The sequence below is a fragment of the Hyla sarda genome, chromosome 7 (assembly GCF_029499605.1).
Source record: "Hyla sarda isolate aHylSar1 chromosome 7, aHylSar1.hap1, whole genome shotgun sequence".
Lineage (NCBI taxonomy): Eukaryota > Metazoa > Chordata > Amphibia > Anura > Hylidae > Hyla > Hyla sarda.
The window spans coordinates 123,450,918-123,475,963 of NC_079195.1; the positions used below are offsets into that span (position 1 = coordinate 123,450,918).

The 25,046-nt window shown below is 41.7% G+C and overlaps 1 protein-coding gene across 2 annotated transcripts in view; it reads left to right on the forward strand.

Moving 5' to 3' along the window:
• The window catches only part of SYNPO2L (synaptopodin 2 like), an 85,888-nt gene that overhangs the window by 19,975 nt on the left and 40,867 nt on the right, over positions 1-25,046 (forward strand). For both annotated transcript variants that reach the window (XM_056530668.1, XM_056530667.1), the window contains exon 3: positions 8,548-9,194. In XM_056530668.1, coding sequence (XP_056386643.1) covers positions 8,548-9,194 — 647 coding nt within the window. The remainder of the gene's footprint in view (positions 1-8,547; positions 9,195-25,046) is intronic.

Here is a 25,046-nt window from a genome sequence, read left to right on the forward strand (position 1 = left end):
AAATGAATAAAAAGTGATCAATAAGTCCTATCAATGCAAAAATGGTACCGTTAAAAACTTCAGATCACGGCGCAAAAAATGAGCGCTCATACCGCCCCATACACGGAAAAATAAAAAAGTTATAGGGGACAATTTTAAACGTATTAATTTTCCTGCATGCAGTTATGATTTTTTCCAGAAGTCCGACAAAATCAAACCTATATAAGTAGGGTATCATTTTAATCGTATGGACCTACAGAATACATATCAGGTGTCATTTTTACCGAAAAATGTACTACGTAGAAACGGAAGCCCCCAAAAGTTACAAAACAGCGTTTTTTTTTCAATTTTGTCGCACAATGATTTTTTTTCCCGCTTCACCATAGATTTTGGGCAAAATGACTGACGTCATTACAAAGTAGAATTGGTGGCGCAAAAAATAAGCCATCATATGGATTTTTAGGTGTAAATTTGAAAGAGTTATGATTTTTTAAAGGCAAGGAGCAAAAAACGAAAATGCAAACACGGAAAAACCTCCGGTCCTTAAGGGGTTAAAAGTTTGAATCACCCCCCTTTTCCAATAAAAAAAAAACACAGTGTAAATAAAAATTAAAAATAAACACATATGGTATCACCGCGTGCGGAAATGTCCGAATTATAAAAATATATCATTAATTAAACCGCTCTGTCAATGGCGTGCGCGCCAAAAAATTCCAAAGTCCAAAATAGTGCATTTTTGGTCACTTTTTATATCATTTAAAAATGAATAAAAAGCGATCAATAAGTCCTATCAATGGAAAAATGGTACCGTTAAAAACTTCAGATCACGGCGCAAAAAATGAGCCCTCATACACGGAAAAATAAAAAAGTTATAGGGGTCAGAAGATGACAATTTTAAACGTATTCATTTTCCTGCATGTAGTTATGATTTTTTCCAGAAGTACGACAAAATCAAACCTATATAAGTAGGGTATCATTTTAATCGTATGGACCTACAGAATAAAGATAAGGTGTCTTTTTTACCGAAAAATGTACTACGTAGAAACGGAAGCCCCCAAAATTACAAAACGTCGTGTTTTTTTTCAATTTTGTCGCACAATGATTTTTTTTCCATTTCACCGTAGATTTTTGGGCAAAATGACTGATGTCATTACAAAGTAGAATTGGTGGCGCAAAAAATAAGCCATCATATGGATTTTTAGGTGCAAAATTGAAAGAGTTATGATTTTTTAAAGGCAAGGAGCAAAAAACGAAAATGCAAAAATGGAAAACCCCCCGGTCCTTAAGGGGTTAAAAGGGGAACTCCGCTGGCAAGCTTTTTTGCTCATTGTCACACTAGTGCAAATCATATTTGGTGTGACAGTTGTGCAAATTAAAAAAATTTGCACAACTGTCACAAATTTTCCAGCCAGGTGTACATGCCTAATTTTTCTGGCCTGCGCTGCTGCACTTTTTCTGGTGCTGCAATTTTTCTGGCCGCTGCTACAGCTGTGGCTGCAACAATACCCAATTTTTCATCCATGTGTACATGACTAATTTTTCTGGCCTCTGCTACTGCACTTGTTATAGTGCTGCAATTTTTCTGGCCGCTGCTACAGCTGTGGCTGCAACAATACCCAATTTTTCATCCATGTGTACATGCCTAATTTTTCTGGCCTCTGCTGCTGCACTTGTTATGGTGCTGCAATTTTTCTGGCCTCTGCTACAGTTGCGGCTGCGACAATACCCAATTTTTCATCCATGTGTACATGCCTAATTTTATGGTACTCTCTGCTGACATCTCTGTCCATTTTAGCAACCGTGGATATTAGATGAATGCTAAGGGTAGCATGGTGGCTCAGAGGTTAGCACTGCTGCCTTGCAGCGCTGGGGCCTTGGGTTCAAATCACACTGTGCTGCCTCAAGGGGGGCTCTAACTTATCTGCCTAATATGGGGGAATCTATGTGCTGCCTAAAGGGGGGATCTAACTATGTGATGCCTAAAGGGGGCTAAAGCACATTATTCCAAAGAATTTAGGAATAATAGGTGATTTATGCCCTTTATGGATTAAAACCAGACTCTGCATCAACTATGTAATTTTCCATGGGAGTTTTGCCATGGATCCCACTCCGGCACACCACAGTCCAGGTGTTAGTCCCCTTGAAACAACTTTTAAATCACTATTGTAGCCAGAAAGAGTCCCTGTGGGTTTTAAAATTCGCCTGCCCATTGAAGTCAATGGCGGTTCGCCCGGTTCGCCGGTTCGCGAACTTTTGCGGAAAATTTTATGTTCGCAACATCACTAGTCCCCACAAACACTGTATATAGCATACACACACACACACACACACACACACACACAAGCACACTTACTTTTTTACAGAAAAAAGCTACACATAACAATACATTGAAGGTCTCCTTTTGCCCCTCAGGTTATGTTTACATGGCAGAATTTCTAAGTGGAATTTTGTGGAAATATTCCGCTGGAGCAGAGTCCCATTGATTTCAATGGTATTCTGCTGCACTGTGCACACAGCGGAAATGCATTGCCTTCTTTGAAGACTGCACATTTGGCCCTATTGCCACTGAACCAAGCAATTGTGCAGAATTTACGCCCCTATTTTATGTCTACCCCGCTCTGCAGTCTCTTCCTATCCCTTCCCCTCCTCCTGTGTTCTGTCAGCACATGACAGAAGGGTCTGGAGAGAGTGGGCAGGGCCCTGCAGGAGGAAGAAAGCGATCATAGCATGCTGAGGACATGGCACTCTCCAGCCCCTGTGTTAAGGAATAGTAGCACCCCTTATGCAGTGTGTCTCAGCTCTATCTGCCTGCTTGAAGCACTGCATAGCGCAAAACCGCTGTCATTTTTCAGGTGGTCTGGTGTAGGGTCTGCTTTTTAAGGTGGCATAGTGCAAAACAGCTGTCACTTCTCAGCTGTGAACACATTGGCGTCAGCATCCAATGCGGTAGGACATTGTATATCAGCACTATGCTTAAGTAAAGTATGGAGATAGCAAAGCACTGGCGAATACCACTTTTATTTCCTATGCTTTGTATTGGATCAGGCCCAGACTAGGACCAAAAATAGGCCCAGGAATTTTAGACCATGTGGTTCATTTTTTTGGGGGGGGGGGTGTCCAACTGCTGGTGCAAAGCTACAACTCCTATCATGCCTAGAGAGCTACAGATTGGGGTGCATTGTCACCCATCATAACTGCAGAGCACACAAGTGACTACAGTTCTGATGGGACAGTCAGGAGAATACACAATGATATTAATGACCTGACTGACGTCTTCTCTTTGGTCATTCCTTTTTCTTCTTCTTCATTTGGTCCAGACACCAGGACTTCTTTTAGCTACATCTTCTCTGCAGAGTCGGATGTCAGGACATCATTGATTCCTCACTTTGTCATCAGATCCTCCTCCTCTGTATGAAGAGAATAATCATTATAACCCTGTCAGAAACTGTGCCCCCCACACTCCTCATCCAGACCTAGCTGTTCCTTCAAACCCCTTTGCCCCACCCGACCCCTAATTCCTCATCTAGACTCCTAAGTCCCCTCAGAACACTCTGTCTTACTCCAGACCTCTCTGTCCCCTCCTTTTTCAAATGCCACTGACCCCTTCACCTTACCAAATCCCTGTCCCCTCCTCTTGAAGATGTCTCTGACACCCCAAACACTTCTGCCCCCTCTTCTTCAGATGATTCAGATCCCCCAAACCCCTCTGTCCCTTCCCCAAACCCCATGTCCCCTGCTCCTTCAGATGCCTCTGACCCCCCAAAACCTATCTGCCCCCCAAACCCCTCTGTCCCCTCCTTCTCCAGATGCCTCTGACCCCCCCCCCCAAAACCTCTCTGGCCCCCTCAAACCCCTATGTCCCCTCCTCTTCCAGATGCCTCTGATCCCTTCACCTCTCTGCCCCCCCCCTCCCCCTTTAAACCCCCTAGTGTCATGGCAGTCCGGCCCTGACTAGGATGTTGGACTCTTGGTTCCTAAAAGTAGAGTACCACCTGCTAAGTTATTTGAAAGGCCACCCCGTTAGAGCTTAGCATAGTTACCAGGAGAGGCTAGCAGTGCAGGCCAGCTATCTCTGGGGGTGGATCATAACCAGTAAAATGGACTATATAGTGGTCAGATCCTAGGTCTTCAAAGGCACTCTGCAGACTACAGAATAGAATACAGCACAGATCAGTCACAGGCAGAATACACAACAATTATAGAGAACCTGCCACCTCCCCTTAAAGGGATACTCAACCCCTAGACATCTTATCCCCTGTACAAATCCTTGTATACCAATTAAATAAATTCTGGAGCATATTTTCTCAGGACTTCTCAGCATTTTGTTGGTCCACTGTTATTCCTCCTAGCAATTCATTATTTGTGTTAAAGGGTTGTGCCCCATACAGTCTGACAGTGTCCAGTTATCAGACTTTGCTCCACAATTATCTGATGGGTAATGCAAGTATTTTCTTTAAGACATGGCATGAGAGATGACAACTCCTTCATAATCTAGGGACTCACAGGTAACATCTACTCTGATTAGATGTTTTCTTCTTTTTTCTTCATATGCCCCAGACCACGATGAAGACTTCTCTTGATGACTGCAGTTTCCTTTGAAGACATCTTTGGTCATGTGCTTGTACAGACATCCCTAGCCTCTATAACAACACAAATAAATGCCAGACTTTTAAATATATACAGACCTGGTTCCCTAAAAAATATAGGGGGAGATTTATCAGAACCTGTGAAAAGGAATAGCGGTTCTGTTGCCCCAGGCAACCAATCAGATTGCTTTCATTTTTCACAGGCTTTTTTTTTAATTATTAATGAAAGAAGCATGGGAAACTGCACTACTCTTCCTCTGCACAGGTTTTGATAAATCTTCCCCATAGACCCCAGAGCCAACCACCAAAAAATAAAGACCTCAGACATGACCCTTTTAAAAATACAGACCCCAGACCAGATCACTTAAAAATACAGACTTCAGACCAGACCCCTAAAAATACAAATCTTAGACCAGACCACCTACATACAGACCCCAGACCACCTAGAAAATAAATACCCCTTAAAAAATACAGACCCCCTAATCCTGACCACCTAAAAATACACACCACTTAAAAATACATACCCTCAGGCCAGACCACTTGAAAATACAGACCCTCAGACCGAACCACTTAAAAATACAAACGTTCAGACTAGAGCACTTTAAATTTACAGACCCCCATACCAGACATCATAAATAATACGGACCCCTGATCTAACCCCCTTCAAAAGCAGACTAAAGTTTGTGAGGTCACTGCAGTTCCATGCTGTCAGGACTCAGAACCCTTATTGACTGAACTAAAGGTGTGGGGGTAGCGCTATAAGGGTAGGAGTCAGCAGACACACACAAGGTGAGGACTCAAGGTAAAGGATCAGGCAGGCAGCATAGAGTGAAGCGCAGCCACAGTGTGATTGATAGGACCTGCACTGTGTTTGTGTCACTGTGTGCGATGTGCTGCGGCATGGCCCACACACAACTGCTGCTTATTTTCAGGCTAGTCTGGCAACCATTGCAGAGCAGGCGTCAGCCCTTTGCATTAGTGCCATTGTCATTAATGGTAGACAGGGGCGGCCCACTGACTGAGGCTACACCTTGATTAGAGTCACCTGGGTAAATTCAGCTGATTGGACATGATTTGGAAAGAAACACTCCTGTCTATATAAGGTCTCACAGCTGACAATGTATATCAGAGCAAAATCTAAACCAAGAGGTCATACAAACTTCTTGTAGAGCACAGAGACTGGATTGGGTGGAGCCATAGATCTGGAAAGGGTACATTGCTGCACTGAATGTTCCTAAGAGCACAGTGATCTCCATAATTCTTAAATGGAATACGATTGGAACAACTAGGACTCTTCCTAGAGCTGGCTGTCCAACCAAACTAAGCAATCGGGTGAGAATGACCTTGCTAAGGCTACATTCACATCAAGATTTTGCCATACTGTTTGAATCAGTTTTTTTTTTTTTTTTGGAAAACTTATCCTTCAAAATCTGACAAAACTGTATGGTAATTGTGTGTTCAATACGGTTTCCATTGACTACAATGCTATAAAAATTATATACAATTATATGGGTTTTATAAAGGACACAAAACCCTTTGTAAAAAGTAATAGAGGACGCAACTGGACACAAAACTGTGGTACAAAACCTTACACAACCGGATACATCTTGTTGTGTACATTTTTTAATGAAAGGTCAATGTATATAGTTTGCTATATGGTTGTATTTGTTTTTTTTTAAATATGAAACTGTATATGGAAACCATATAGCAACATTGTGTGGTTGAGCTCCAAAGATCCTGTGTGCAGATAGGAGAAACTTCAAGAAGGTCAGCCATTACCGCAGCACTCTGGGCTTTATGGCAGAGTGTCCAAGAAAATAGCCTTTCTTCACAAATGAAAGTCAACCTTACATTTACAAAAAAGCACCTAAAGGACTCTCAGACTGTGAGAAATAAGAGAAACAAAACATAAAAGTGATGGCTCTTGGAATGCAAGGGCAAAAAAACATCCTTATTTAACTTTAGGGTTAATGACCCTGATTTACTAAGAGTAGAGTGTAGTTTTCTTTGTGGGTTTTGATTCCCGACAGGTATTTTTCCACGGCATTTACTATGTTGCCCTACGTTTTGCAGTTGTGTTTCTTTTTGTACACATTCTGTGAACTGTTGGGTTTTCCACAGCTCAAATCTACCACATTTTCTGTGGAATCATTAGTAAATATGTTGGGATTTTTAAAAAATGTCAGGGACATGTTTCTTTTTGGCGGCCATGCCCCCTTTCCTTGGCGGTCACACCCCTTTTCTGGGTTTTTTAAGTAGAAAGGAGAGTTGGTTGGGTTTTTTGGTGCATGACTAGACAAAACAGGTTTGGTTTCCAATAGCAAATCAGCGCCACAGTGTTTACTAGTTTACAAAATATAATTTATAATTACTATGTGATGATGTAATACTTCTTAAAGACTACTTTAAGTATTGCCCTAGATGTGGTATTATAATTGCCCCAGTAGGTGGCGATCTTCCCCCAGCAGTAAGCAGAAATAGCAATAGGCTTAAAGTATACCTTATAGCCTACCATGAGGTCACTACAATGCAAGCATGAAGTAAAACTTATTTTTAACCTAACCAGCAGTGTTGCCTGTCAGTAAAAGAAAATGACACATGTAAATGTGATTAGTCTTAACTGCTTTGTGACTCAGGGAAAGTGTCAACAGATGAACACATCAGTAAAAACTAGAAATGTCCCAATACAGACATCAACATTACATCATATGACAATTATGTAGAATACTTTGGTGATATGATGTGTATCTTTAATTATATCACAAAACTAGCCATTTATGATGCAAGTAAAGCTAGTTGGGTATGCTATGATGAATGCACCATTGGCAGCATTATTCTCTGTAACTTTATTACTTATGCATACACATGGGTCCTTATTTGCATGCATTTCACTATATTAAGTGACATAATGCACCAAAGTTTACCTATTTTTCTGGCCATTTTTGTTTTTATTTTCAGAAATCTGGGTGAGGTCATTTATGAATTTTTCCACGCTAGTGATTTTTTACTTTTAATAGAGAGGTTAAAAACTTTGGTGCACTATAGTGTATTTCAGATCCACCAAAGTTTAAAGAATTTACTCTTTACCCTATTAATGCATATGATGGAAAAGTCAATTAAAATTACTCTGAAAAGGGAAAAAGGAAATAATAGTACATGAGGCCCATAATGTTTAGGGGGTTAGATATAAAGATTTGGTAATTTTTCACTTTTACCCACTTTTGTCATTGAAGTTACATGAGGGGACTTCATAGTGGTTATTATCATATGATTAGTTCTGTTTCATGTTTTTTGATCATTATATTAATATTTTAACTAATTTTTTCTTCTCATCATGTCAACATACTTCAGCTGTATACAGTATAGCATAGTTGGCAAGGTTGGGGATATAGCACAACACTGCTCGAATAATGTCATAGGCCATATATTGACCAAACAACTATGCCATTCCATGATATAAAGATAACACCATGCTAAAATCCCCATTGGACAGAAACGAAACATAACTTTCATGTTCAACTTTGTAAAATAGGCAAATATATTATTGGTAAAAACAACAAATGAGCAATTATACAACCAGTGGTAAGAGGGAAATCTCTATTTATATTGCCATCGTAAAGACAGAATTATCAGAAATGGGAGGTGAATAATCCAAACACCTCAATGACAGTGGCTAAGTATATCAGGTAAGAATTGTTAAATATTCCTGGATTTGGATTTTCATAGCTACTTGTTACTTGTAATGTTACAGATATGGAACCGTTGCTTTTTCTAAAGTTATTATCCCCATTACGATTCACTCTTGGCAAGGTCTGCTTCCCTAGGGAAGAGAGGCATTGAGATGAAAAGAACACAGCCAGGACTCTGTATTTGTTGTGTTTGGGAGCTAGTGCATACTACTGGAGCAATCTCCTCTACTGTGCACTCCTCCCAGCTAAGAGCTGACTTCATGTAATGTGACTCTGTTCTTCATCCCATACAGGACAGCAGCTGGGGCTCAGACACCTCGGACCCAGAGAGTGTTTCCTTCACCTTGCAGTCCAAACTCCATCTCCACGACATCTGGTCAACCTCGATTGTTGCATTTAGAGAGCATAACCTCTCCTCCAGATAGTGAAGCATACTACGGGGAAACAGATAGTGACGCCGACATCCAAGCATCCCCTGGGCATCTCCAGAGTGCCCAACAACATCTTAACCAGCAGCAGCCAGCCCCAGAAAAACACCGCAGGGCACGTAAGAAGAGTCCGAGATCTCCACCTGGGAGCAGCAGTAAAACAGAAAACGAACAACAATCTCTATCTGAGATGAGCGGTTATGAAAGTGGTCCTGGTGGTGTTGCTGAAGGTGTCTTACAGTCAACAAGTGGAGTAGCCAAAAGGGAAATAGTATACCAGCCTGATGGCAGCAGAGCTGAAACCCCCTTCTCAGATGTGGAAGGCTTCCTGCCAGCTGAGGAGCCAGAGAAGATATCTAATATCACTTCAACCTCACCTGAATCTATGCTCCTGCCCCATGCCACAAAAAGCATCAAAGCTGAGAGATATCTTATCCCAATGATAGGACCAGTGGAACACCCAGTAGATGAAGACCTGACAACAACTTACTCAGATAAAGCCAAAGAAGCAAGTAAGTACTTAATAAATCTACTTGATGCAATGACTGTACCAGAGTTACTACTAACTGCAAGGGCACCAAGGTGGAATATGTTCTTAATACTGAAATGCAAATGAAATCTCCAGTACATGGGTTTATATCCCGTTCTTTGGTAATAGATAACATGATATAGCTCTTGTGGTTTTTCTATTTTTATTTTATTTGTAAGGCTATATTAGAATTCAGCAACTGTCTAAACATAAGTCAGATAATCCTTTCAGTAGTATAATATTGCTGTAAGTATTTCATACTTTCTTAAGTGTCTGCTACTGGGACAAAACTTGTGAAACACACCCTTAATAATAAATGAGCCACAGTCAAGTCGCACTTCTAGTCATTATTAGTAGTTCTGTCAGTAGAATAATGTATTATGTTACAATAGGTAGAAGATGTAAAACTTATTTAGCTTAAGCATTTGAAAGAAAACATAGATTAAAAAGCCTCCAGGACCTGGGTAAGTAGCCAAGGTGGAAGGTCCCTGCTGCTGTTCCCGACCCTGCCATCTTTGACTGATGCATCTTTCCCTATCAGTGTATAGGAAGAGATGTGTCACTTAGGGTTGAAGGAGCAGAGAGCAGCCAATGGGATCTGCCCAAATGAATAGTTACCCGGGCCCTGGAACCTTTTTTAAACTATGATTTCTTTGCAACACCCAATGGTTCTAGAGTAAATCATAGTGTTTTAGGGTTCCGCTCCATGCACTTGCCCTTAGCTTGGGCAGCATAAAACAGGTGACAGGTTTCCATTAACTGTTCACTCACTCAATTCACTGATAAAATCCATACAGTTGAACGAAGAGATTTTCAACTTAACTGAGAAATCATGTTTGGTGGCTCACAAAAGTCTTTTGGAAAAGGAAGGAGAATGATGGAGCTGATGCAGAAAAAGGGACAGAAAAGTTGCTGTGTGTGTGTGTGTGTGTGTGTGTTTGTGTGTGAGAGAAAGTGGAAAGTGGGCAGAATCACCTCTACTTTGCATGTTGTGTAAAGGAGACATCATAGGAGCTAGTTACCTTCCTCCATCTTCCTATTCCCTCTTTATAGACTTCTATGTGTAGCTGTAACCTGATCTCTTAGTGAAACTGAAAATTCATCTTCTCTCTGCTAATCGGAAATTTTAGGTGAATGAAAAGTAACGGAGGCAAGGAGAGCAGGGGGAAAGCATTCTCTTAGGTGTACAAAGACATTTTACTGTAGTATGATATATTGCAATGTTTATGATCTTGTAAACTTAATTAATGGAAAGATGTTTATAATCAGTGGTTCCCTTTAAGGTTTTAAAGGGGTTATCTGGGGATATATATTTATGTAGTATAGCTGGAAGTTGTATAAAAGTTTAAAAAAAAGGCCATACTCAACTCCTATGATTTCACGCAGCTGCCGTACTGACACTCCTGATCCTCCCGGTCCCCACTTATAACCACTTCTTCCTGGTTCCTTTTGCAAACTAACCTCATAGGTACTGTACTGCTCAACCAAACAATCCACAGCCTTGATCCACTTCTGTCATTGAATAGCTGAGCAGGGAAGTTCCTGTGGGGTTGATGCATCACAGGAACCCAGAAGAACTGGTGACAAGCAGAGATCGGAAGCGTTGGGATGGCATCGGGATTGGGAAGAGTTAACTATAACTCCCTTTATTATTAACCAATTTTATGTTCAGAAAGCTGTCTGTGCTAGGCTTCAGGTGGCCGTGGTTGTCACTCCCCCTCCATTAATGTCTATGGGAGATTTATGGAGGGGGTGAGACGGCTGTGGTCGCTCGTAGTCCGGTATGGAACAGAGTTCCCTCCGTGCGTGTGTATTACAGGGGGGGGGGGGGGGGCAGAGATCTCGGGGGGTCCCCGGGGCCGGAACCCTCGCAATAAGATGTCTAGGAGATGAGTAGCCCTTTAAGCTTTCCCACATTTTTGGGTTGCAACCAGTCTTTACAATGGGTAGTTGCTCCCACAAAAAACATTTCCAGGTTGGCCTTTTATACCATATTAGGCTCAAGAGTCAGTTGGAAGACCTAATAATATTGGATGGCTGGAATATATCAGAATAGGCCTCATGCACATGACAATATTTTGGATCTGTGTTGTAAAGATCAATATTACCATAAAAATCTATAACTCTGTACTGTACCTCTTTGTGCCTCTCAATTAGCATAATCCACTACATGATATGTTACTATGAAAGTAAAGTGATGCTCAGTGGGTGCTCAGTATGTGACTTAAACTTAACATTATGGTTAGGCAGAGACTTATGCTGGCTTTGCCATTTTCTTGAGGTCTTATCTATGTTACATTAAACTTATCAATGTGTAGGAATGTTAGAGTACAACATTCAAGATAGCAGTTGGATGCCACATAGATAGGAAGTTGTATTTTTAGCAGTCTGTCTCCCGTCTTTAGTACTCACAGCTGATACTTTATGTCTGTCATCCTGATATAATTTGTCTTTTGAGACTATAGAATTGCTGTCATTAATTATTCCCAGTGCACTGTATATTAATAAACTTCTTGTTCTTACCTAAATGAGCTCTGTATATGACAAAGCAGTTGTCAAAACAGTTATATATACACCAGTAAGTATAATTATGAAATTCCATCAGTAAGATATAATAACTCACTATTTCATATATTTATCAAAGAGTAAAAAAAAACTTGAGTAATGCACTAGAAGTATTTAACATTCAGTTTTGACACTTATTACAAAACACATTTTGTATTACTTATCAACAAGAATAGAAGAATTGTATGCTGTAAAGGGCATACACCCCACTAAATTTAGTCATTTTAATGTGCAGATTGGGTGACATTTATCAAAACATGTGCAAAGAAAAAGTTGCCCATAACAACCAATCAGCTCGCTTCTTTCATTTTTAACAAGGCCTCTGCAAAATTAAAGAAGTGATCTGATTGGTTGCTATGGGCAACTTTTCCTTTGCACAGTTTTGATAAATCTTCCCCATTGTGACTATGTTTGGCACATTAGTGAGTGTATGTTTTTTGTGGGACTAAAAAGTATGGTTTAATGGTGATGGGGACTTTTAATTCCATATGAGAGTATCATTATGGTATGCAGTTTTTCTTACTAGGTGAAACAAAAACTTACATTTCAAAGGATTAACCTTCAATTGTCAGTGAATCGTGCCATAAAGTGCCCCATATTAGATTGTGCTATCTATAGTTTTGCCCCAAAATGCAGTATGCAAAATTATGCCCCACATAAAATGCTCTCAGTATTGCCCCATACGAAGTTCAGGTAGTGCCCACATTATTATATAATATGTCATTTGATATATTATAGTTACACATGCTTTCTGTGAAATGTTTCCACATAATAAAAGATAATTCACAATTCCACAAGGAATAGACTCATCTTGCCTATTCCCTGGACAGTCTGCTACTGCCTCACGCTTAAATTCATGGATAGCAGTCTATGCAATAATGGTGGGGCAGGGAGCCAACAACCCCTTCATGCCCATCATTATTTGTGTGGCAGAAGTTCTGCCCATGGCTAGAAAGCTGCAAACCTGCTTGATCCAACAAGAAGTTCAGTTGAGCTGTGTTCACAATTTAAAATGTCCATACGTGTTCATTCTTTCTACGGACTCCGCACGAAATGCATAGTCAACATGAACTAGGACTGTATTCCTGTGTGGTTCTAGTTCCTGTGGACACCGGCATAAACATGCCAGCACTAGGACCACACAGGAATGCACCGTCTCATAGACGCCTATGCATTTTGCTCTGAGTCCGCAGAAAGAATGAACACTTTTCATGAAAAACTGAATTTTTGTGCAGGAAACATCTGGTACAAACATTCTGCTGTGTGAACGGCGCAGTAGAATCCCATTGAATTCAACGGGACTCTGCTGCATCGGAATCTTCATGCCGAATTCCAATGCGGAATCCGACACGGAAATTCTGACGTGTGAACGTGGCCTTAGAACCAGGGGCATCTACATAAAATTTACACTTTTTTTTTTCCTTTTTTTCTGCATGTGCCTTGAGCTAACAACAATTACAAGAGATTTCATTGCTTAGGCTAAGTACTGCCCTGACTTCCCCTGAAAGTTATTGAAACCATGCAAAAAACAACAGCCATGTGTTATGTAGATGTTGTGCTTGTCCTATTTACTTCCCACTGGAGAAAATTGTTTTCAGTTGTGTTTTTAGCACCGCCCGCCAGCTCCTTGCTCTTAACACATATGGGGAGATTAATCAAAACCTGTGCAGAGGAAAAGTGAAGCAGGGTCATGAGAGTCATGTGACACATCAAACTTATTGGGAATTTCACAAGAAAAACAATGATGTGCTTGGTTTTAATGTAACTTTATTCTTTCATGAGTTATTTACAAGTTTCTGACCACTTATAAAGTGTGTTCAATGGGCTGTCCATTGTGTTGGATTGTCAATGCAACCCTCTTCTCCCACTCTTCACACACTGACAACACCGCAGGAGAAATGCTAGCACAGGCTTCCAGTATCCGTAGTTTCAGGTGCTGCACACCTCGTATCTTCACAACATAGACAATTGCCTTCAGATGACCCCAAAGATAAAAGTCTAAGGGGGTCATATCGGGAGACCTTGGGGGCCATTCAACTGGCCCACAACGACCAATCCACTTTCCAGGAAACTGTTCATCTAGGAATGCTCGGACCTGACACCTATAATGTGGGGGTGCACCATCTTGCTGGAAAAACTCGGGGAACGTGCCAGCTTCAGTGCATAAAGAGGGAAACACATCATCATGTAGCAATTTCACATATCCAGTGGCCTTGAGGTTTCCATTGATGAAGAATGGCCCTACTATCTTTGTACCCCATATACCACACCATACCATCAATTTTTGTGTTCCAACAGTCTTGGAGGGATCTATCCAATGTGGGTTAGTGTCAGACCAATAGCGGTGGTTTTGTTTGTTAACTTCACCATTCACATAAAGGTTTGCCTCTTTAATCAACAAAAACTTTTGCGTAAATTGAGGGTCCTGTTCCAATTTTTGTTTTGCCCATTCTGCAGCACCTGAAACTACGGATACTGAAAGCCTGTGCTAGCATTTCTCCTGCGGTGTTGCTATCAGTGTATGAAGAGTGGGAGAAGAGGGTTGCATTGACAATCCAACACAATGGGCAGCACATTGAACACATTTTATAAGTGGTCAGAAACTTGTAAATAACTCATGAAAGAATAAAGTAACGTTAAAACCAAGCACATCATTGTTTTTCTTGTGAATTCCCAATAAGTTTGATGTGTCACATGACCCTCTTCCTATTGAATGAACAAAAGTTAGATTCAAAATGGCCAACTTCAAAATGGCCGCCATGGTCACCGCCCATCTTGAAAAGTTCCCCCCCTCACATATACTAATGTGCCACAAACAGGAAGTTAACATCACCAACCATTCCCATTTTATTAAGGTGCATCCATATAAATGGCCAACCCTGTACATTAAAATATACAGTATTAAAACATTTAGCTTGGCATTAAATTCAACACAATACACAATATAATCTGTGACTCTGACCGATCAAAACTTTTCACATGTCTGCATCAACAGGTTTTATCATAACAGTATAACTTGTTTATGAGATGCAGACATACAGCTAGAAGAGACTACTTTAAAGGGGTACTCTAGTGGAATTTTTTTTTTTAAATCACCTGGTACCAGAAAGTTAAACAGATTTGTAAATTACTTGTATTTATTAATCTTAATCCTTTCAGTACTTATCAGCTGCTGCGAGTTTCACAGGAAGTTCTTTTCTTATTGAATTTTTTTTCTGAAAGCCCTGTGGTCAGAAAATAAATTTAAAAAGAAAAACAACTTTCTCTGTAAGTACTGGAAGGATTAAGATTTTAAATAGAAGTAATTTACAAATCTGTTTAACTTTCTGGCACCAGTTGATTTAAACATTTTTTCCCCCCCACTGGAGTACCCCTTTAGCACAGTGTAAACCTAGCCTGAGGCTAAATCTGGTTTAGTGAAAAACTAAGGGGTGGATATAATATAGACACTAAAAAACATCCATATTCTATATTGGAAACTTTAGTGAAAATGTGTATTATTTAACCTCTTAAGGACGCAGGGCGTATGGATACGCCCTGCATCCCGAGTCCTTAAGGACGCAGGGCGTATCCATACGCCCGTGGGAATTCCGGCCCCCACCGCTAGCCGGTTGGGGACCGGAGCCGGATGCCTGCTGAAATCGTTCAGCAGGCATCCCGGCATATCGCCCAGGGGGTCATTATGCCCCCCCATGTCGGCGATCGACAATTCAGTCCAGCGATCTGCGGCGATTCCGGGTCATTCGGGTCTCCAGTGACCCGGTGACCCGGAATTACTGGCTGTTCGGGGCCGTCTCTGACGGCCCCGAACAGCCAGAGCCTGCAGGGGTGAGGTGGCACTGGTGCCACCTCACGATGGCCCTGATTCGTCGGCCGGATTACCGGCCGACCAATCAGGGCGCCTGCTGCGGGTGTCACTCCCGCACCCGCTCCGCCCCTCTTCCGGAGGGCGTGAGCGGGTGCGGGAAGACGACCCCGGGTGCTGGGGACCCCGATCCCCGGCGTCAATGTTGGGATCGGGGCCTGTGATGAAGCAGCAGCAGGAGGTGAGTTACAGCCTCCTGCTGTTGCTTAGCAACAGCTCCCAGCATGCAAAAAGGGCATGCTGGGAGCTGTAGTTATGCAACAGCAGGAAGCAGACCACCACAACTCCCAGCATTCCCTTATGGGCATGCTGGGACCTATGGTTTTGCAACAGCTGGAGGCACATTTTTTCTATGGAAAAGTGTACCTTCAGCTGTTGTATAACTACAACTCCCAGCTTGCACAAACAGCTAAAGTGCATGCTGGGAGTTGTAGTGGTGCATCTGCTGGTTGCATAACTACAACTCCCAGCATGCCCGTTGGCTGTCGGTGACTGCTGAGAGTTGTAGTTTTGCAACAGCTGAAGGCACACTGGTTGTGAAATTTAGAGTTTTTTTTTTTACCTAACTCAGTGTTTCACGACCGGTGTGCCTCCAGCTGTTGCAAACTACAACTCCCAGCAGTCACCTTACACCATGCACCGTACATGCTGGGAGTTGTAGTTTTGCAACAGCTGGAGGCTCACTGGTTTTGAAACACTGAGTAAGGTCACAAATTCCGTGATACATAACCAGTGTGCCTACAGCTGTTGCAAAACTTAAACTCTCAGCATGTACAGTCTGTCAGCGCATGCTGGGAGTTGTAGTTTTGCAACAGCTGGATGTCCCCCCCAATGTGAATGTACAGGGTACACTCACATGGGCGGAGGCTTACAGTAAGTATCGGGCTGCAAGTTTGAGCTGCAGCAAATTTTCTGCAACAGCTCAAACTGCCAGCGAGAAACTACTGTGAACCCCCGCCCGTGCGACTGTACCCTAAAAACACTACACTACACTAACACAAAAAATTAAATAAAAAGTAAAAAAAAACACTACATATACACATAACCCTACACAGCCCCCTCCCCTCCCCAATAAAAATGAAAAACGTCTGGTACGCCACGGTTTCCAAAACGGAGCCTCCAGCTGTTGCAAAACAACAACTCCCAGTATTGTCGGACAGCCGTTGACTGTCCAGGCATGCTGGGAGTTTTGCAACAGCTGGAGGCACCCTGTTTGGGAATCACTGGCGTAGAATACCCCTATGTCCACCCCTATGCAAGTCCCTAATTTAGGCCTCAAATGCGCATGGCGCTCTCACTTTGGAGCCCTGTCGTATTTCAAGGCAACAGTTAAGGGTCACATATGGGGTATCGCCGTACTCGGGAGAAATTGGGCTTCAAATTTTGGGGGGTATTTTCTGCTTTTACCATTTTTAAAAATGTAAAGTTTTTGGGAAAAGAAGCATTTTAGGTAAATTTTTTTTATTTTTTTTACATATGCAATAGTCGTGAAACGCCTGTGGGGTATTAAGGTTCACTTAACCTCTTGTTACATTCCCTGAGGGCTTTAGTTTCCAAAATGGTATGCCATGTGGGCTTTTTTTGCGGTCCTGGCACCATAGGGGCTTCCTAAATGCGGCATGCCCCCAGAGCAAAATTTGCTTTCAAAAAGCCAAATGTGACTCCTTCTCTTCTGAGACCTGTAGTGTGCCAGCAGAGCACTTTTCACCCCCATATGGGGTGTTTTCTGAATCGGGAGAAATTGGGCTTCAAATTTTGGGGGGGTATTTTCTGCTTTAACCCTTTGTATAAATGTAAATTTTTTGGTAAACCAAGCATTTTAGGTAAATTTTTTTCTTTTTTTTTACATATGCGAAAGTTGTGAAACACCTGTAGGGTATTAAGGTTCACTTTACCCCTTGTTACGTTCCCTGAGGGGTCTAGTTTCCAAAATGGTATGCCATGTGTTTTTTTTTTTGCTGTCCTGGCACCATAGGGGCTTCCTAAATGCGGCATGCCCCCAGAGCAAAATTTCCTTCAAAAAAGCCAAATGTGACTCCTTCTCTTCTGAGACCTGTAGTGCGCCAGCAGATCATTTTTCACCCCCATATGGGGTGTTTTCTGAATCGGGAGAAATTGGGCTTCAAATTTTGGGGTGTATTTTCTGCTATTACCCTTTTTAAAAATGTAAAACTTTAGGGAAACCAAGCATTTTAGGTAATTTTTTTTTTTTTACATATGCAAAAGTCGTGAATCACCTGTGGGGTATTAAGGTTCACATTACCCCTTGTTACGTTCCCCGAGGGGTCTAGTTTCCAAAATGGTATGCCATGTGGGGTTTTTTGCTGTTCTGGCACCATAGGGGCTTCCTAAAGGTGACATGCCCCCCAAAAACCATTTGACGCTCCTTCCCTTCTGAGCCCTCTACTGCGCCCGCCGAACACTTTACATAGACATATGAGGTATGTGCTTACTCGAGAGAAATTGGGTTTCAAATACAAGTAAACATTTTGTCCTTTTTACCCCTTGCAAAAATTTAAAAATTGGGTCTACAAGAACATGCGAGTTTGTGAATTTTCTCCTTCTCTTTGCTGCTATTCCTGTGAAACCCGTAAAGGGTTAAAACGCTTACTGAATGTCATTTTGAATACTTTCGGGGGTGCAGTTTTTATAATGGGGTCATTTATGGGGTATTTCTAATATGAAGACTCTTCAAATCCACTTCAAACCTGAACTGGTCCCTGAAAAAAAGAGAGTTTCAAAATTTTGTGAAAAATTGGAAAATTGCTGCGGAACTTTGAAGCCCTCTGGTGTCTTCCAAAAGTAAAAACTCATCAATTTTATGATGCAAATATAAAGTAGACATATTGTATATGTGAATAAAAAAAAATTATTTGGAATATCCATTTTCCTTACAAGCAGAGAGCTTCAGAGTTAGAAAAATGCAAAATTTTCTAATTTTTCATCAAATTTTGGGATTTTTCACCAAGAAAGGATGCAAGTTACCAAAAAATTTTACCACTACGTTAAAGTAGAATATGTCACGAAAAAACAATCTCGGAATCAGAATGATAACTAAAAGCATTCCAGAGTTATTAATGTTTAAAGTGACAGTGGTCAGATTTGCAAAAAATGGCCGAGTCCTTAAGGTGAAAAAGGGCTCAGTCCTTAAGGGGTTAATGGTGCAGTTACCGTATATCCCAGCGTATAAGACGACTTTTTAACCCCGAATTTTCTTCTGAAAAGTCGGGGGTCGTCTTATACGCCGGGTATTGAGGTCCGGGATAGGAAAACTTCTGATTATCTGCCCAGGCCGGCTCCCGTGTGTGGCTGCAGGAGGGGGCCGGCCAGAGCAAGTAAAAACTAATACTGTATACTAAAAACCAGGGTGCCTCCAGCTGTTGTGAAACTACAACTCCCAGCACGGCAAAGGCTGTCCGGGCATGCTGGGAGTTGTAGTTTTACAACAGCTGGAGGCCCCCTGGTTTTTAGTATACAGTATTAGTTTTTACTTGCTCTGGCCGGCCCCCGCCTGCAGCCACACACGGGAGCTGGCCCGGGCAGATAATCATAGGTATTCCTATGCCGGACATCCCTGTGTCCTGAAAAATCTTTTCAGAACATAAGGATGTCCGCCGGTCACTTACCATTCCCCGGCGTCCTCCTGCGGTCCGGTCCTCCGTCTCTATGGTTGTACGCACGGGACGTGCCATAGGCCATAGCAGTAGATGGTGACCCGGGCCGGAGGAGTGGTGATCGGAACACTGTGGGGGCAGACCAGTACAGACATACAGCCTGCAGCCATACACTGTATATGGATGGAAGCTGTATGTCTGTTGGGGGGAGCTGCCGATCTAATGTGGGGGGAGCTGCCTACTATTGTGGGGGAACTGCTGACCTAATGTGGGGGGAGCTGCCTACAAATGTGGGGGGAGCTGCCTATAAATGTGGGGGGAGCTGCCTACTATTGTAGGGGAACTGCATACTATTGTGGGGGAAATGCTGACGTAATGTGGGGGAATTGCCTACAAATGTGGGGAGAGCTGCCTACTATTGTGGGGGAACTGCTGACCTAATATGGGGGGAGCTGCCTACAAATGTGGGGGGAGCTGCCTACAAATGTGGGGGAGCTGCCTACTATTGTGGGGGAACTGCTACTAATGTTGGGGAGCTGCCTACTAATGTGGGCTAACTGCTGACCTAATGTGGGGTAACTGCCTACTATTGTGGGGGAACTGCCGACCTAATGTGGGGGAACTGCCAACCTAATGTGGGGGAGCTGGCAATCTAATGTGGGGGAACTGGCAACCTAATGTGGGGGAACTGGCAACATAATGTGGGGGGAACTATACTGCCTACCTAATGTGGGGGAACTATACTGCCTACCTAATGTGGGGGGAACTATACTGCCTACCTAATGTGGGGGAACATGATGCCTACCTAATGTGGGGGAACTACAAGGTACCGTACATCGCGGTAGGAGGGGTAGTCTTATATGGCGAGTATATCCCAAACTCTATATTTTAACTGTAAAAGTTGGGGGTCGTCTTATACGCCAAGTCGTCTTATACGCCGGCTTATACGGCATTTAATATGTGTTGGGCCTAGTCCTGAACACCTTGATAGTATAAAATCTCATGTCTTCAGCCATCAGTCCCAATTAGGGAACATCCACACAGTCCAGAAGACAAATACGTATAGTTTATTTCTATAAAGCTCATGCCTAAATGTGTCTTCTGAATTCCATTCCTGGAAGTTCACAGATGCCGGAAGAAGTAAATACCTTAGGAATGGATTATTCAAAGAGACAGGACTCCTTAGCTATTTTGAGAAGGGCACATTCCTTATCAACAATTTATAAAAATTATAATTTACATATCTAATATATGGATGTCTTACAGTGTCTTAGACTATCTTACAAAAAGTAATGGCTAATAGAGGTAGGGCTTAAATTTACTCTGTAATTGATTTGCCACAGATCATTTGTATAGATGAGGAAATGTAAGTTTCTCTACATAGGTACAGTACCTGTGTATTTTATAATATTTTGAATATTTATTAATGATGATAGTTATGCAGGATTTGCTTCTTTTCCAGGCACTATAGGGTAGATTTATCAAACCTTTTGCTAAATAACAGTCAAATTGCTTCTTGAAAGCTGTAATCTGATTGATTTCTACAGGCACCTGCTTTATTGTTTCTGCTATTCCTTTGCACAAGGTTTGATAAATCTATATAAAGTTGTACTTATTAAGTACGACTATATACAGATTTATCAAACTGGGTACTCCGGAAAGTTATACAGATTTGTAAATTAATTCTATTTAAAAATCTTAATCCTTCCAGTACTTATCAGCTGCTGTATACTACAGAGGAAGTTGTATTTGTTTCTGGAGATCTGTTCAGTCTGACCACAGTGCTCTCTGCTGACACCTCTGTCCATGTCAGGACCTGTCCAGAGTACAAGCAAATCCACATAGCAAACCTCTCCTGCTCCGGACAGTTCCTGATATGGACAGATGTGTCAGCAGAGAGCACTGTGGTCAGACTGAACAGAACTCCAGAAACAAATACAACTTCCTCTGTAGTATACAGCAGCTGATAAGTACTGGAAGGATTAAGATTTTTAAATAGAATGAATTTACAAATCTGTATAACTTTTTAAATAACGTACACTGACACGTGACACTTTAAGAAAAACTATGTTGAGTTAAAATATTGCAAATTCTAATAAAGCAAAAGTTAATTTGAAGTGCTGCAGTTTACTTGTGTACTTGACATCACCATGTTCTGATTGGTAGTGTCTCAGTAAAAAAAGACTAAGAAACCTTGCTTGAAATCAACACATGATTAACTTGATTGCACTGTGGTAGATGATGGTGGTAGTAGTATTGGATTCTCTTTAAGTTCAGTGGCGCTAATTGATTTTTAGATTGGAAGCAAAATCAATACTGAACATGCTGCACTATGCAAAATCTGTGTTGTGCTCATCATTCTGCATTGATTTTCTCTGGAGCATGTGAATATAATGTGAGAAAGCCAATTCACATACATTTCTTGTGGAATTGCTGTGGAATCTGAATGTAGATGTAGACAGGTTTAACCTCACTGATACCTGTTATTCAAGGGAATCTGAAGGGTTCCATGCACTCAGAAGCAAGAAAACCTACTTACAAAATATAGAATAGTAATAGCTTCTTCTGCTGCCAGAATAGGACAAGATAATCTTTCATGGTATGTGTAGAATATGACCTGTTAGGAATTATCTAAAAGTGTGCATTTACTTTAAAGGATAACTCCGCTGCAAACATCTTATCTCCTATCTAAAGAATCGGGGATAAGATGTTAGATGACGTGGAACCCCCACGATCTCCGGCGCGGCACTTTGTCATTTGGAGCACAGAGTGAACTCCGCTCAGTGCCCGATGACTAACGATGCGGCCAACGCGCCCCCTCCAATCACTTCTATGGGAGGAGGCATGGCGGCTACGTCATAACGTCACACCTCCTTCCATTGACATGAATGGAGGGGGTGTGGCATGATGTCACAAACGCGGAAGCTGCAAGCCGCTGCCGGCACGGAGATCGCGTGCATCCCCAGCGGTGGGACCCCCTGCAATCTAACATCAACATAAGATGTTTGCTGCGGAGTACCACTTTAAAGCTATATATATTTTATACTAGCACCACCTAATCAAAAATCTATTCTTAAACCCACTAAACTACAATATGAATAATAATTTAAAAAAAATTAACTTAAAAAGAATTGTTAGCATAAAAGACAAAAGTTTATTAATGAGTAAAAATCACTTCCTAGCATTATTTGCATCTGGTGTCTGTTGCTCTCTTGCAGCTAGTAAAAATGCTGATAAAGACCGAACAGACCATATAAAAAAGTCCCATAATGAGATCTGTCAGGAGGATCCCTTAGGATCTTGTATGCAACAAATCCATCATATACCGTATGTCATGACTCCTGCAGTAAAGCAAATCATGACACCATGGATTATAAATGAGATATCAGTGTAAAATTATGTCTATTTACCGTATTTTTCGCCCTATTGGACGCACCGGCGTATAAGACGCACCCTATTTTTAGGTGCAAAATCTAAAAAATGTAAGATTTTGAACCCAATAGTGGTCTTCAACCTGCGGACCTCCAGATGTTGCAAAACTACAACTCCCAGCATGCCCGGACAGCCGTTGGCTGTCCGGGCATGCTGGGAGTTGTAGTTTTGCAACATCTGGAGGTCCGCAGGTTGAAGACCACTGGTATAGGAGGTAATACTCACGTGTCCCCTCCGCTCCGGACCCGTCACCACTGCCCTGGATGTCGCTCCATCGCTTTCACCGTGTCCCGTCGCTTCGGAACGTCTCTGCTGCCGGCCGGGTATCTTCGCTCTCCGTCGCCGTCATCACGTCGTTTCGCACGCCGACGCACGTACGCGACGACGTGATGACGAGGAAGGAGAGCGCCGGCCATACAGGGGATCCCTGAACGGAGAAGACATCGAGGAGGCAGGTAAGGTCCCTCCCGGTGTCCTGTAAGCACTAACCCGGCTATTCAGTCGTGCTGATCGGGACCGCCGCAGTGAAATTGCGGCGGTCCCGAACAGCCCGACTGAACAGCCGAGTTAGTGTCACTTTCCCTTCAGACGCAGCGGTCAGCTTTGATCGCTGCGTCTGAAGGGTTAATACAGGGCATCACCGCGATCGGTCATGTCCTGTATTAGCCGCGCATCCCGGCCGTTGATGGCCGTAGGGACCGCCGCGATAGGGGTGTATTCGCTGCATAAGACGCAAGGACTTTCCCCCCCCCAGTTTTGGGGAAGAAAAAGTGTGTCTTATACGGCAAAAAATACGGTAAGTGTCTAGTACCATTCCCACAGTTAAACTTATGCCAACACTTACCTATGAGCAACTGACAAACTCATTTAAACACTATAAAGTATGAAGTAGTCAGCTCATATAATCTGTACTAACATATTTCTCAATCTTTAGACTGACTGCCAAGTAGCTCATCAAATTGAATGCTATATTTAGTGAGGTAGGGTCCAATGCACCAAAGAAACACAATGTACTGCCAGTCTAAATGTTTGTAACAAAAACCCAGGATGCATATGTAAATAAAGTTGTATCACAAGGCCACAAAACCTAAAGATCTACATTAAAAGTATATATACTTATCAAAAGTCCTAATTAAAGCAATCAGCATAAATGTCAAAAAAGTATCACACCAGAGCAAATAATATCTGCAGGTATACTTTTTATGCAGGGATATACCATACTGGAAACAGGCAATACTGTGTTCAGTTGATTTGAGGGTTTGTCAGTCAGCCCAGTGTTCAAGGGGTACTTAAAGGGGTATCCCAGGCCAAAACTTTTTTATATATATCAACTGGCTCCGGAAAGTTAAACAGATTTGTAAATTACTTCTATTAAAAAATCTTAATCCTTCCAATAGTTATTAGCTTCTGAAGTTGAGTTGTTGTTTTCTGTCTAACTGCTCTCTGATGACTTACGTCCCGGGAGCTGTGCAGTTCCTATAGGGATATTCTCCCATCATACACAGCTCCCGGGACGTGACATCATCATTGAGCAGTTAGACAGAAAACTTCAGAAGCTAATAACTATTGGAAGTATTAAGATTTTTTAATAGTTTTTTTAATAGTAAATAAGTAATTTACAAATCGGTTTAACTTTCCGGAGCCAGTTGATATATATAAAAAAAGGTTTTGCCTGGAATACCCCTTTAACCCCTTCAGGACCAAGCCCATTTTGGCCTTAAGGACCAGAGCGTTTTTTGCACATCTGACCACTGTCACTTTAAACATTAATAACTCTGGAATGCTTTTAGTGATCATTCTTATTCCGAGATTGTTTTTTCGTGACATATTCTACTTTAACGTAGTGGTAACATTTTTTGGTAACTTGCATCCTTTCCTTGTGAAAAATCCTAAAATTTGATGAAAAATTTGAAAATTTTGCATTTTTCTAACTTTGAAGCTCTCTGCTTGTAAGGAAAATGTATATTACAAATAAAAAAATTTTTTATTCACATATACATTATGTCTACTTTATGTTTGCATCATAAAAGTGACGAGTTTTTACTTTTGGAAGACACCAGAGGGCTTCAAAGTTCAGCAGCAATTTTCCAATTTTTCACAAAATTTTCAAACTCACTATTTTTCAGGGACCAGTTCAGGTTTGAAGTGGATTTGAAGGGTCTTCTTATTAGAAATACCCCACAAAAGACCCCATTATAAAAACTGCACCCCCCAAAGTATTCAAAATGACATTCAGTCATCATTTTAACCCTTTAGGTGTTTCACAGGAATAGAAGCAAAGTGAAGGAGAAAATTCACAATCTTCATTTTTTACACTCGCATGTTCTTGTAGACCCAATTTTTAAATTTTTACAAGGGG